The sequence below is a fragment of the Stigmatopora argus genome, chromosome 8 (genome assembly GCF_051989625.1).
Source record: "Stigmatopora argus isolate UIUO_Sarg chromosome 8, RoL_Sarg_1.0, whole genome shotgun sequence".
NCBI classification, from domain to species: domain Eukaryota; kingdom Metazoa; phylum Chordata; class Actinopteri; order Syngnathiformes; family Syngnathidae; genus Stigmatopora; species Stigmatopora argus.
Genome location: NC_135394.1, coordinates 13,544,556 through 13,559,530, shown reverse-complemented (window position 1 = coordinate 13,559,530; position 14,975 = coordinate 13,544,556). Strand labels below are relative to the sequence as shown.

The following is a 14,975-nucleotide window of genomic DNA, read 5'->3' as shown; positions in this document are numbered from 1 at the left end:
TTGGATGTCTATCGCTGTCAATGGCAGCCCATGCGCAATGCTGTGAAAAGGTGACCATGCCAAAAAAATGTGAAAACGAGTGCACCTGTCATTTTACACGTAGAAAAAAATAATTTGGATTCAAATCTGACCGTTAGGCTATCATTTTATCATTTTGAAGGCACTTGCTATAAAATTCACATTTTATTTTGTTCGACTCGATTTTCCGTGTTGTCCCTAAACGCATCGCGCGGTTGGTGCGATGGAGAGGGAGCGAAGAACAAGTGCTATGTATATTTGTTGTAATATTAGCCTTTAGCTTGATAGCTTTTGCAGTTGTTTTGGCGTTGCCTAATGCTTACAGTTGCCGTTTTCTGTGGCGATTTATCAATAAAACAAAAGAAAATCACCCTGTTGGATGTTTGTTTTTTCGGACGCTAAAGTATGAGCACTCGTAGCTAATTTAACTTGCTTTTGTCCTGTTTTTTAAATTTAAGCGAGAATACCCGGTACGGGATACCTGAACACACACGGACGCCGCGGTGACGTCATTAAACCGCGCGTCAAGTAGAAATATCATATTTCTAACTGGCTAGATGTTTGGTGCTGGCTGTGCACAATGCAGTGGGGACGACGCAATTGAAGTAATCAAACCAATCAAGTGCAGTTTACTTATCACATTTCAAATGTAATACATGGTTCCATAGGATAGTTTACATTTTTATTATTAAAATATTCACCTACAAAAATGACCTATGAACACTATTTACAGCATAACGAGCAGCAATCACTGCTAATACATACAAATAATAACAATTAAAGTTATTTTACAGAGAAAATCTTGAGCCGACATTCGGAAAAGAGATGAATTCCTGTGAGTGGAGAGAAGATTCGGGGAGTCCAAATTGTACAGCACCATCTCATTGCATCACACTTTACAAGCAGCCACTTCAAGTGCATTATCAACAAACGTGGCCAATTCTTCCCATTTTTGGGAGGAAAGCGCATAAATCCTCACTGCCGCGTATTTGCTCTTCTGGCGGCTGCTGTAGGAAGTCAATAGGAAAGAGACAATTAGTACATGCTTTTTCACAGACTTTTCATTTTAATGGCCGTCTGAGTTCACCCTGACTTTTGCTGCGGAGCGTCGATTGGCAAAGTTCTCGGTAGCAAACGTCCTGCTGTACTTTGTATGTTCTTTTGTATCTGCAAATACAAAAAAAAGCCGCAATGTATTCATTTTTTAACCAGGATAATTTATTTTAAATGACTGCTTCTTTATTTAAATATTTTTTTCTTGCTTTTATCAAGACGTTTTTTCACCAGAATATTTTATAACCACCAAAAGATAAATGTAATATGCGTGGCCTTACACGTAATGGCAGACGTCACCCTCCCACACAGGCATGCTCTTGGTCTCCGAAAAGACGCGGGTGCACGGGTGAGCCACTCGCTGGCATGCTGGACAAAAAAGAAGAACTTAAAAATATGACATGATTTCTTTTCTTTCCAAAAAACAAAACATCATTCTTGTCAGGAACTTGAAATGTGACTTATAAGATTCCAAGGTCTTGGGTATTAAAAATCAGAGCAAAATCCTGTGAGATGATAACTTTGTTCAGCCTTTTAGCATGAAAAATACAAGTAAATTTTGTCGGTTGGAAAAAAATAAAACTTACGGTTGTAAGATGACTACTAAAAAAAAAGTGTAGGGTTTATTAACCCCCATAAACGAGGTATTACCATCATTTAACTCTCTGAACCCCTTGGCAGTCGCTCATAGCAAAAAAGCGTACGTACACATTTGACAACGATTGCCTCTGAATCCGTCGACGCACTGGCAAACGTGCGAGCCGCCGCTACTGCCGTTCGTGCACGTGCCGCCGTTCAGACAAGGCACACTCAGGCAGTCCTGGGACGACTCTGAAGAAACAAACAGAATTGCATTCGATAACGTTTCAGTGCCATTGACGTCGAGTCGAAAAGGATGGGACGTCTATCGCCGCCAATGGCAGAGCTAGAGTCAATGTGCTAGTACCAGGTTTGGTCCTGGACGTGGTCTCCTCTTGAATCTCCAGCGCCAGGCTGATTTTGTTGGTGGTCTCCTCCATTTTCTCCAAAGGGACGGGCAGCTGCGGTTCTGATGCCCCAAAACAGTCGTGTTTTAAAAGGTACCCGCAAGAGTACAAAAAAAAATTACACTTGAAAACATTGACTATAAAATATTTACGGAGAAAAATGAATTATTGGATAGATAGTTCTGACGACTTGTCTAAAGTGCCCCACTTACTGGTCCGATGTCGAATGGCTTTTCTTGGCAGGTGCGCAAATTTGGCCGTGATCTTTCCTCTCCTGTCAATCAACTCGGTAAACCTGCAGAAACCAAATCCGATTTTTGAGTTGTGGCTCCGCCCACCTTTTGATTTCTGAGCCTACCTGGGTTCGGCTCCGCCTCCAAAGTCCTGAGACTGGAAGGGTCTTCGTCCGGGCTTGCTCGGTCGTTCTCGCCTTCCCGTCCTGGCCTCCATCGGCACTGCCGTTCACAAGAACGTAAGACGTGAATTAGACGTGCCAGTTGTAGGACACGTAAGGGCATTTCTAACGAGACCGGTGAAACTCACAGGTGGTGAAGTCCAAGTACAGAGGCCGGCTGTGGACTTGCTCTCGACCCGCCTTCTTGACGGAGGTGAGGGCGACCCGGTAGCGCTGCGCGGGCGTCAGCTCCCGAAGGGTGTAAGAGCCCAGCAGGCCGCCGGGCAGAAAGCGGCTCCTGGTGGTGAGACCCCGCGTCACGTTGATCACAAAGCCGTCGGAAACGGGGCCCGGGGGCCGGGTCCAGGCCACGCCCGCCGAGTTGGCGCCCACGTGGGATAGAGAGAGGTTCTGGGGGGGGAGGGGCTCTGGAGGGAAAAAGGTGAGGGGAAAAAAATCAACTTTTTGGGGGGGGGAAATGTGCCAGCCGTAAAGTTGACTTTGGCTCTCAAAAGTTAAAAAGATAAACTATACAAGTATAATTAACAAATGTAACTGTAAAACTACTTATTTTGAATGGTCAAAATGGACTGGACGTCTATCGCCGTCAATGCATCACAACGCGGCAGACCATTCCGCACAAAATAAATAAATAAATAAAGTGAACCTACTGGTCCAAAAGCGCAAGGGTCCCGACGAACGGCTAGTGGAAGGAAACTCGTCGGGTCTGAGTCCACTTTGGGTCAACACGTCCACCGTGTACATTTGAGCAGGGAGTAAAGAACTGAAGAAAAAAAAGAACATTTGCGTTGCACGTTACGCGATGTTGAGCGACAGCACCCTCTGGTGGACAGCAAAGAATAATCTTGGGAACTGACCTGAACAAGTGTTCTTCGGCGCTGGCGTTAAGCAGAATGGTTAGCATTCCTCCGCCGTCTTCGGGCGTTAGCGTCACCCGGATGGCGCTAACTGGCACGTGGCGAGCCGCCTTGGAGTCCAAGTCCCAGCTCAGCCACGCTTCGGACTCCGACACGTTTGACACTTGGAGGTTCTCCACTCGTCGAGGTCCTTTTTGGGTTTGGAACAGACACAATTTAGTCAAAACTGGAGTCGTTTTTTTTAACGACGGGGTATTAGCGCCAGACAAAGAAAATAAAAGTAGTAATTTTAACAGATATAAGTCGCAGTGCCTACTAGTGCGAGAAAAAAGTTTTAATATTAAGAGATTAATGTTGTAGTGTTAGTATAAGGAAAAAAGTCATAACAATACGAAATTAAAGTAGCAGTACGATAAAATATGCTAATAGCAGTACGATAAAATATGCTAATAGCGGTACGATAAAATATGCTAATAGCAGTACGATAAAATATGCTAATAGCAGTACGATAAAATATGCTAATAGCAGTACGATAAAATATGCTAATAGCAGTACGATAAAATATGCTAATAGCAGTACGATAAAATGTGCTAATAGCAGTACGATAAAATATGCTAATAGCAGTACAATAAAATATGCTAATAGCAGTACGATAAAATATGCTAATAGCAGTACGATAAAATATGCTAATAGCAGCACGATAAAATATGCTAATAGCAGTACGATAAAATATGCTAATGATAAGCGGCTGAAGTTGTACGATTACTAAGAGAAAAAAAGTGATAATGTTAATAGATTTATGTCGTAATATTACGAGATTAAAGTCATAAAAAGTCGTAATATTAAGAGTCTAGTCATATTAGTATGTAGAAAAATATTAATAAATTAAGGTCAAAAAAGTTTTTATGGCTGCAGTCCAGCTAAATTAGCTTAGCGTGGATTAGCTTACTTTACCTGGGAGCTACGACTACGCATTAATATAAATTATTTTCTTGATTATAATTTGGTGAGTCAAGAGTAAAAATGTGCTAATTTGTGAAACCAAATTTGAAAAAAAACTCACAAGATGCTCTCTTTCTTGCTGTTTTTAACAGAAGTGCCATAAGTAGGTAGCTGCTAAATCCATATTGTCCTATTACGTTTTTACTCTCATAATATAGTGACTTTTTTTCTCATACTAGTACTCCAACATGATTCTCTACGAGCCTCTATTGTGTTAAATTTTTCGAAAAATGATGTTGTGAGTGTTTGCGACTGACTCGTGCGTATGAGAGCGGTGGCCGGCTGGCTAACGTGGTCGCTGTTGGCGTTGCGCTTGATGGAGTAAGTGGAGATGTTGTAAAGCAGGCCGGGAAGAAGGCCTCGGAGAACGTGCCGCCGCCTCTGCCGGTCCAGGAAGTCCACCTTGCGGGCGCCGCCGCCGCGACCGTGCGGCGCGTACGTCACCACGAAGCCGCTTAGCCACGCCGCGGAGGCCGTGGACGCCGCTTCCGGCTGCTCCCAGCGCAATTCCAGTTCGCTTTCCTCCACGCGTTGCACGTGAAGGCCAGAAGGGGGCAGTAGATCTGGAGAAAGTGGAATTCAAAGAAGCGTGTTCAAACTTTTTGGGGCTCAGGAAAATGCAAATATATTGTTAAAAAGATCCAGATTTGAATGCCAAAGTTGTTTTTCATTTTCATTTTTAACATGGTTACCACTCATTGGCTGCCATTGACGACGAGACGTCCAATTGAGATTGACCGACCTTTTTCACAGTCTTTCCCGGTGTGTCCAGCTTTGCACACGCAGTCGTAGTTTCCTCTGCCGTCGCTCCGGCACTCGCCCCTGCTCCCGCACGGGTGCAGTACACAAGGGTCTTCCACTAGAGGGCGTGACAGGCGATGAAAAACGTGAAGCGGCGGAGGGAGCTGAAAGTGGGCGGGGCTTACACATCTGGCACTGGTCACCGAAGTAGCCGTTTTTGCACGTGCACGCGTACGTCTTCTTGTAACTGCGACACGCGCCGCCGTTCAAGCACGGGTTGGACTCGCAGCTGTCCTGCTCTGCGCACAGCACGCACATACACCCGCGTTTTTGCGTAAGGGGAAGTTTTTTTTTGCGTGGGTGGGGTCAAAAATGACCAAGGAGCGGAGTGAATAACTACATTGTTAGTGTTTATTTAGTTTACTTGAATTGGTCTTAACTGAACTGGGATAGATCGACGTTTTTTTTTAATGTTTTGGGCGCGAAAGGCGTACCTGTTTGGCAGTGGCGTCCTTTGAGGCCCAACGGGCATTGACACACGTACGAGCCCAGCTGGTTGACGCAAGTACCTCCGTTCTTGCACGGCTCCGACAGGCACTCGTCCACATCTTAGAAACACGATAAGAAAAAGAATGCATTTTTTGCGTTTGATTTTTGTAACGAGAAGACGGGTAAGGCAAACGTTCACTCACCAGTTTGACATTGTTTCCCGCTGAAACCTTCCTGACAGTCGCACAGGTACGAGCCACCGTGGATGCGGCACGTTCCACCGTTGGCGCACGGCCCTGATTGACACTCGTTGACTTCTGGACAAAGATGGGAGGAGCCATAGACGAGCGTCACTTGAGCAATTAGTGCCTTTTACCACATTGATGTCTAATTCCTTTTGACTGGAATGGAATGTTCTTGTTTTTACAGCAAGAATTCCACAAAAGTCTGTCTTTACTAACGCCTTAACTGCAAAAGAAATAAAATAAAAACTAATCTGAAATTTCCATTTTGACTTGGAGGCGTGCCAGTGATCAGATTATTATTATTTTTGCATTGAGAAAAGTTGGCTTGTATCAATCCTTGAACTAAATAAAAAAAATCCTCACTGGCAATCGTTAACATTGATGGACATCTAATGTTTTTCATTTAAATGTCAAAAACATTTTAGCAACTAAAGTGTCAAAAACATCAAAATGGCTTTGTTTTAGGTTAAATGTTAACTGATTTCTGTTGCATGTGTATATTAATTTATTATAGCCAAATATTGGATTGCTGCTGCTGCAAAAAAAACTATTGTTCCTCCCGTGTCTTCACAAAATTGATCCACTACTCAACAATAACAAACACACAAGTGTCTTTGGCACGCACCCTCACAGGCAGGGGGCTGACTCCAGTCGCCATGGGCCCCGCAGACGCTCTGCGTGGCTCTGGGCGCCGCCACGTAGCCCGCCCGGCACGTGTAAACGGCCACCGATCCGGGCGAGGTGGCTGAGAACTGAACCTGGGCGTCTTTCACCTGCGGCGGGGGGCCGCAACCTCCATCTGAAACATTGGAAAAGACACATAAGCATACCTGTCAACCTCTGCCGATAACTGCCCTTATAAATGATTATGATTCCCCTTACAAACCCCCCCAAAACCTTACAAACACCGTACGAGTCGTACGGTGTTTGTAAGGTTTTTGGGGGTTTGTAAGGGGAATCATAATCATTTATAAGGGCAGTTATCGGCAGAGGTTGACAGGTATGTGAATACGGCTTTTCTGTGACGTGGCGTTTGTGAGGATGCGCTAATGGCGGCGGGGCTAAAAGGAGCGCCGTCTCAACGCTCGTGTGTCGACTGGAAATAGATTTCACTGGTTTCTATATTGGAACACGCCTGCACGGGGTAGCAACCCATGCTAAGATTAGCGTCACAACATCCACCCGGCTAGGGTCATCGGAGGACCAGATTGAGGAGAAAAAAAGAAAAAAAAAAAAGAATAGTAATATGGGGCTACGACTCAAGAAATACTGGGGTCAAAGTTCAAGTAGAAAAATACTTCTTGCAGTGTATAATTGCTATGTATCGAAATCTTAAAATAAGCACTTGAAAACGACAATGATGTCATTCTTAACAGTAAATTCAGATTGAATGAATGTTAACAAAACACCCCTTTTCTTCATGAACTCATTGGACGCAACTGACTGTGACAGACGTCCAATCGAGTGGCTCCTTTCTTAAAAAAATCATGTATTCATTTCAAAAATGGACCCCACCTTCGTGACGTCTGGCGTCGTCCGCCACGTTGATCTCGCAGTGCCTCCCGGTGAAGAAATCGGTACACTCGCACTTGTACTTGCCGATGTAGTGAAAGCAGGTCCCCCCGTTGACGCACGGACTGGACGTGCACGGGTCGGGCTTCCCTGGACGACACGTTTGGGCCGCTTTAGCGCCGACGAAAGGACGCCGAGGCGCTATTCGGCGAGGATGAGCTTACTCACCCACTTCACAGTGCTTGCCGGTGAACCGGTAAGGACACGCGCATCGGTAGCTGCCCGCCTCTTCCTTGCACGAGCCCCCGTTGCGACACGGGACGGAGGCGCACGTGTTGAGTCGCACTGCAATCACGGCAAAAGTATTTCTTGTGGTTCAGTGTAAAAACAACATGTGAAATGATATAACCATCTGAGAGTAATTTCAAACATCAGTCGTACCACCGACCAAACTAAAAAGAAAAAAAACATGACTTATCATCCGGAAAATACAATACAGTGGTACCTCGACCTACGATCAGCTCTACCTACGACATGCTCGAGGTACGATGAAAATTTCGATCGGATAATTCGCCCGCGATACGATCAAAATTTGGAGATGCGACCAAGCCAGGTGGCCATGACATGAGAGGCTGTTTATCATTGTAGCGTCTTTTTTGCCGCATCTCTTTCGTGTATAACAGATATCAACGAGCACTCAACGATTTATTCAGACGAGTTTCGACCAGGAAACGCACAACGCGCATGCGCGGGCAAAAAGACGGCTTTCTGGGTAATGAAGTATACTCGTGCACACAACACCCATAGGCAATGGCACCCTTTCTCAGAATAAAACTTCATTACCCAACATCAATAAGAGGGTAGGCTGTTATTCCTTCCTTAGCCTGTTAGCTCCCGCGATCGCTCATTCAAGACTACTTCTTGTTGGCTAGTTGTCGTGCGTTATCCTATTGTTAGAACATTTGTGTGCATCATTTTCGGAATATTTTGAAGGGAATACAACAGCAAACAGCCAATCGATAGCGAACGTGAGGGTGGAGGCGTGGCAAACAGCTAACCCGCCCAAAACGAAGGTAAAAAAATTAAAACAAAATTAGAATTCAGTTTTGTGTAAAGTTACATTAAACGTATGTTTGTGCGTGTCTGTATATATTCATCCAAGTTAATTAAAATTTGTTTGTTCCGTTACGAGTGCTTTATCGTGGAAAGATACCCCCCCTCCCCTCTTTGTAACCTCCGCAAAATCCGCCCAATTTTAGTTATATTAAACACATTTTAGTACTATTAAACCACTCGTTATTTATTACTTTCTCAATATATGGCGAATTAGAAGAAATAAAACATTTTTTCCAATCCAATCTCCTGTTTTTGGTGTTTTTTCAGAGGGTTGGGACGAATTCATTTGTTTTTAGTTCATTTCAATGGGAAACGTTCGCTCGAGTTACGAGAAGCTCGACATACGAACTCCGTCCCGGAACGGATTAAGATCGTATGTCGAGGTACCACTGTACTGGTTTGGGGCAGCCAGTAGGGGGTAGCGTTACCTTTCTCGCAGTGTTTGCCCCAATGCCCGTGAGCGCACTGGCACGTGTAGCCTCCGTGGCGCTCGTAGCAATCGCCGCCGTTGAGACACGGGCTGGAGTCGCAGACCGATCGGGGCTGTACTGAAAAACACAAGGCCACACTTGACTGTGTTCCTTCCATCCGGCGACGCAAAAAAAGTCCCCCGAAGACCACTACATTCTCGGAGAGACCACCACATACCTGTCAACCTCTGCCGATAACTGCCCTTATAAATGATTATGATTCCCCTTACAAACCCCCAAAAAAACCTTACAAACACCGTACGAGTCGTACGGTGTTTGTAAGGTTTTTGGGGGGTTTGTAAGGGGAATCATAATCATTTATAAGGGCAGTTATCGGCAGAGGTTGACAGGTATGCCACCACCTTGTGTTCCCGCAACACTCTTACCATAGGGGTAAAAGTCCTGCTGGTCCAATTCCGCGGCGCCGGTCTGGCAGGTGCACAGGTAGGTGCCGCCGTATTCCAAACACGAACCCCCGCCGGGACATGGACGGTTGTTGCCGCACGGCGTCTGGGTCACTTCTGGACAAAGCACAGGTTTTTTTTCCCTCGCACACACAACAAATAACTGCTTGGGTGCCATTGACGGTGCCAGACGTCAATGGCAACCAAGCAGGAGCGTTTTCAGACAGTATTTTGTGATTTAAACCAATTGGAATTCTATGACATGTTATGAATTGAATCTATTGTTTCTTTAATTGTAGCGTATTGGATGAGTGTGTATTGCTGTTTTCATTTAGTGTAATTTTATCAAGCTTTTATTAACACTGTCTGAATTTATCAAGTTCATTATATTATTAAAAAATATATCACACTATCATGTTTAGTCATTTAGAATCTGATGATAAGTACGGAAAATAAATGGATGAAAAAAAATCAATTGGTACTAAAGAAGAACAGGGGAATCACAAAATTTAAATAAGAATTTAAAGACACTTAAACTAAATAAACTACTTTGTAAACTTAATAACTTACCCCAATTGTTTTTTATAAAAAGAAAAATTCCCAAAAATAAAAAACTAATTTAATAAGTACTTTGATACATTTCTCATTATTTTTTTAATATTTACAAAATATTATCTTTACTTTTTAAAACGTTTTTATCCTTCATTGAATTTCGAATTGAGGGTCTTCCAATGTTCAGTTGTATTTTTTCTCGATTTTGTTTGATTATTATTTTTATTCTAAAAAATTAAACTGCTCTCCACTGTTATGATCAAACAAAAATAAAACAGCAATTCTACTTCCACCCACTGGAGGGCAGCATATCTTCTAAACCTTGTCACCATCAATTTGGCTAAAGAAGAAGATTAAAAGCAGGAAGCATTTCCATTCATACTCACCAAACTGGCAGTAGATTCCCGTGTAGGAGGCGGGACAATCACATGTCCCGTTGGCGTCCACGCACACGCCGCCATTTTGGCACAGGCATTCTTGTGAACACCCGCGGATAAGCAAAGGTTAGCCATCCAGATGTAAACAAAACGCAGGCTGGAACGGAGGATGAATAGCAACCATGTGGAGTGAATAGCCAGCGGCCTTTCATCTATCTGCTTATTGATTGGCCGTCATGTGACTTAATGTCGTGCCAACACTTATTATTTTGGCCTCATTTTTAACAGTTTCTTGCTTCCAATTCCATCATTTTCGTGACGTGAAGACGTTCAGAATGATTTTAATCTTACAAGTCCACACATTTTCTGGCATGATAAGAATCCTATGACGGCAAAAATGAATACAGATTTTTTTTATAGTTAACTCGTCAATTGTTATCCATTATGATACCGGTTCATTTTTTTTTTTACTGCTATATTACTCTTGGCTTAACATTTTACCTGTAAATGTGGAAGCAAAAATTATGCACTGGGAAAAGTTGAAGTATGAATATTACGTAACTGTACGGTTGTTTTCCAAAGCAAAAGCAGATGTTTGCGAATACCTTATTTTGATTAATTGCAAAGATAATCTCCTTTTATCAACGACTGCAGATATAAGAGAATATTTACCTTTTTTTCCTTTCTGTCTTTTTAAATTGAGAATATTTACGGTTAGTTTTTTTGTGAAAAAAAAAGAAATAAAGGTATAATAAGAATTATTGTATACCTTACTGTTAGATATTTTTACACAATAAAATATGTGAATAATGCTAATATTTTTGAACAAAAATTTGAATTGAATTATTATTTATTTTTGTTATAAAAAATACAGTCTTAAAGGAACTAGTTTTCTCAAAGAAACCACATTTTTGGTCATTATCTCATCAAACAAAAAACATTGTACTGTTTAATATTGATCTGGAATGGCCGTATTATGTCCTTTAATTTGAGGGAGTGACGGATTTAGAAAGTCGCCGTTGTGTCTTTCAATTTGAGATACGACATGATGTGTTTTGTTTCAAGTCATTTTTTATCGTGTCATGCGCTAATGAAAATAAGTCATGTTTTCAAGAAAACAATTGCTTTTTTTGCTCTCTGTGTCACAGCATTAAGTCATATTGTCAAAATAATGAGTGATTTGGGAAGCCGTTGCCGTGCCCCTTAATTTGAGATATGACATGATATGGTTTAAAGCGAAATAATTTTGAGAACCCCCCTCCCCCGACGTTTCAAGAATTCAAGAAAAATCCGTTAAATTGTATCATGATTTTCCGCATTTGTTCATTGGCCTTCTGCCGTCGAATTGATATTTTTGTGTATTCATCCTTGGTTCTAACCTGGGGGGGGACTGAAGTTCCCTGTAAATATGGCTTTAATGGAGTTTTTTTATGAGTTCCCAAACAAAAGAGGAAGCGCTTTGTCTAGACGCTAAAATGTTTGTTTACGAGAGGATGCCGCACTCCGCGGTATTCGTTGGGCTGCTTGCTTCTTTCCACCGCAAAAATATGCGGCTACTTGTTCCTTCTGGAACGCCGCCAGGACGCCACACTGAGCGCCCCGACGCGGCAAAAAAAGGGAAAACATCACAAAAATGAGGCTTCAATGAAGTATTATGTAAAGCCAAGGACATTATTTTCCATGTATTCTTTGGAGAAAAACAATGTAGCATGAAAAATAAATACATAACGAAGTATTATTTATTTATTTATAGAATCAAGCTTAATGTTTTGTTAATGTTTTTTTAAACGATTTTTAAAACTTCATTTTTTTAAAGAATGCCAAAATAGAAAAATCTATCTTTCCCCCAAAAAATATAATGAAGTATTATTTATTTATTTATTTTATAATCAAGCTTAATGTTTTGCTAATGTTTTTTAAACGATTTTTAAAACTTGATTTTTTTTAAAGAATGCCAAAATAGAAAAATCTATCTTTCCCCCAAAAAATATAACGAAGTATTATTTATTTATTTTATAATCAAGCTTAATGTTTTGCTAATGTTTTTTTAAACGATTTTTAAAATTTGATTTTTTTTTTTAAAGAATGCCAAATTAGAAAAATCTATCTTTCCCCAAAAAAATATAACGAAGTATTATTTATTTATAGAATCAAGCTTAATGTTTTGTTAATGTTTTTTTAAACGATTTTTAAAACTTGATTTTTTTTAAAGAATGCCAAAATATAAAAATCTATCTTTCCCCCAAAAATATAACAAAGTATTATTTATTTATTTTTTGAATCAAGCTTAATGTTTTGCTAATGTTTTTTTAACGATTTTTAAAACTTTATTTTTTTAAAGAATGCCAAAATAGAAAAATCTATCTTCCCCCCCAAAATATAACAAAGTATTATTTATTTATTTTTAGAATCAAGCTTAATGTTTTGCTAATGTTTTTTTAAACGATTTTTAAAACTTGATTTTTTTTAAAGAATGCCAAAATAGAAAAATCTATCTTTCCCCCAAAATATAACAAAGTATTATTTATTTATTTTTAGAATCAAGCTTAATGTTTTGCTAATGTTTTTTTAAACGATTTTTAAAACTTGATTTTTTTTAAAGAATGCCAAAATAGAAAAATCTATCTTTCCCCCAAAATATAACAAAGTATTATTTATTTATTTTTAGAATCAAGCTTAATGTTTTGTTAATGTTTTTTTAAACGATTTTTAAAACTTGAATTCTTTTTAAAGAATGCCAAAATAGAAAAATCTATTTTTCCAAGCATAAAATTGTGTTATTTGCATTAATTTTTTATTTTATTTTACTTTTGAGAATTAAAATCTGATTTGGAAGAACTATGCATTTGAGAATAAAAATAATACAACTTAAAAACTCTTAATTACTACTACAAAAAAATCTCCAGAATGTTATTGCAGGTCAAAACAAGAGTTTATTTTGATTCATTTTAATTGTATTAATTTAGTCAAGACGCATAGCAAAAAAATAATTCATAAGTAATTTTACAATCATTTGAAAAGTACTGTTTAATTGTAGTAACATTTTAAAATGAAGTTTGAATCACCCCCTTGACGTTTGAATTTAGGGTTACTAAATAAACTAAAATAGTCATAGGGTTAATCATAAAGGAATTTAAATAAAAAGAATAAATCAAAATAATTTTATGCTCATTCTGGAAAAATCCAACTCCTTTTTGGTTCTCAGTGTCTTAACAAGGAGCTGCATTTTTGACGGCATCCACTCATAAAAAAAAAACAACAACAAGGAAATAAAAAAAAAAAAAGTCTGGACAAATTGCTTCCTCCTTTGTTGGCAAACTCATAAAAGTGTGTCCATAAAAGCAATATTTACAGGAAGAGCAGCCTCACCCGCGGCTTTGTCGGCTTTGATGATTGGAATAACAGACACGCTTACCTTGGCACGTGTCGCCGTAGTAACCGGGGGCGCACGAGCACCGTTGCGTCCCGGAGCCGTCGTCGTCCGTTTGGCAGATGCGGTTTTTGTTGCAGTCGCCGTGCGGGCACGAGTCTGAACCCCACAAAAAAACAAAAACCAGGTAACGTTAAAGAGATAGTAAAACAAACGTAGCGGCTCAAAATGGCGCCAAACTCACTCACCGCTTTGGTTTTTGGACTCGGTGGAATTCAATGGAGGCTGCGTCAGCTCTGTTGAAGCCAAAAAGGACAATTTTAATGAGGAAATGATCAAAACATGCTTCTTATTGCTCTACCTGCTTTTTGGACACCACCAAATCAGACCAGTGGGAACTTTTACACAACATTTTCAAAAATTCCCACACTTCCCCATTCAAGTTAATGACAAATTCAACTAAAAACGTTTTTGCAAATTATGCATTTTTTCCCAAAACATCAATTTCATACCTCATTTTGAAAAAATATAAATTCGATCCAGCAGAAAATATTTTTATATCCCATAAAATGATTGTTATTACCTAAAAATACATTATGTTCATTCCAATTTCATGTGACAACACTTTTAAATAAAAAAAAATATATATTTAGAATAATGTTTTTTTTTTCCATTTTTTAATCACTTGTGTTGTTTGACTAAAAAAACCCATGATAATAAAATTGTATTTTTTGTTTGTAAAATCGAAAAACAAACAAACACTGGAAAAAATGTTACTTAAAAAACTACTTTTTAAATGTGATATTTTTACTAGCAAAATTAGACATATTTTTGGTAAGACTTTTTTGCAACATAAATATGGTACCTATTTTTCTAGAATAGGTACTGTATTCTCTGTTTTTCACTATAAGGCACACTTTCATTGAATGACCTATCTTAAAATTTGTTTCATATATAAGTCGCACCGGACTGAAAGATGCTGTAGTTGTAAGGGATTCTGTAATACATCAATTAGATGGAGCTGTGCAAATGATTAATTTGATTTATACAATGATTAGCCAATATTGATCCATATATAAAGCGCACTGGATTACAAGGCGCAGAAAATTGAAGTCTGATAGTGTGGAAAATACGGTACTGGTCTAAAAATTTTGCCCTAAAGTGACTATGCAATGAGCAAAATATTTTAGTTGTTCTCTTGAAAATTTGACCTGAGTTTCACCTGACTCGCAGACAACTCCCGTGAACGGCGCCGGACAAACGCAGGTGAAGTTGCTGCCGTGATTGACGCAGCGGCCTCCGTTCGAGCACGGCGTCGAGTCGCACGCGTCCACTTCTGCGGCATATAACAAAACAAACGTCAAACGG

At 40.1% G+C, this 14,975-nt stretch overlaps 1 protein-coding gene across 3 annotated transcripts in view; it reads right to left on the bottom strand.

The window, feature by feature from the left end:
• Nucleotides 1-686: 686 nt before the first annotated feature.
• Nucleotides 687-14,975, bottom strand: part of sned1 (sushi, nidogen and EGF-like domains 1) — a 24,873-nt gene continuing 10,584 nt past the window's right edge. The window contains exons 8-31 of one of the 3 annotated variants that reach the window (XM_077607718.1): nt 14,830-14,943; nt 13,856-13,903; nt 13,653-13,766; nt 10,247-10,336; nt 9,291-9,425; nt 8,863-8,982; nt 7,547-7,663; nt 7,322-7,468; nt 6,432-6,605; nt 5,765-5,878; nt 5,567-5,680; nt 5,258-5,371; nt 5,074-5,190; nt 4,589-4,894; nt 3,330-3,519; nt 3,123-3,235; nt 2,601-2,879; nt 2,416-2,512; nt 2,270-2,352; nt 2,018-2,119; nt 1,780-1,902; nt 1,353-1,440; nt 1,106-1,185; nt 687-1,025 (exon numbers count right to left, since the gene is read on the bottom strand). In XM_077607718.1, coding sequence (XP_077463844.1) covers nt 994-1,025; nt 1,106-1,185; nt 1,353-1,440; nt 1,780-1,902; nt 2,018-2,119; nt 2,270-2,352; nt 2,416-2,512; nt 2,601-2,879; nt 3,123-3,235; nt 3,330-3,519; nt 4,589-4,894; nt 5,074-5,190; nt 5,258-5,371; nt 5,567-5,680; nt 5,765-5,878; nt 6,432-6,605; nt 7,322-7,468; nt 7,547-7,663; nt 8,863-8,982; nt 9,291-9,425; nt 10,247-10,336; nt 13,653-13,766; nt 13,856-13,903; nt 14,830-14,943 — 3,011 coding nt within the window. In that variant the 3' untranslated portion in view covers nt 687-993. The remainder of the gene's footprint in view (nt 1,026-1,105; nt 1,186-1,352; nt 1,441-1,779; nt 1,903-2,017; nt 2,120-2,269; nt 2,353-2,415; nt 2,513-2,600; nt 2,880-3,122; nt 3,236-3,329; nt 3,520-4,588; nt 4,895-5,073; nt 5,191-5,257; nt 5,372-5,566; nt 5,681-5,764; nt 5,879-6,431; nt 6,606-7,321; nt 7,469-7,546; nt 7,664-8,862; nt 8,983-9,290; nt 9,426-10,246; nt 10,337-13,652; nt 13,767-13,855; nt 13,904-14,829; nt 14,944-14,975) is intronic. The other 2 variants (XM_077607719.1, XM_077607720.1) reach the window with 2 other exon arrangements.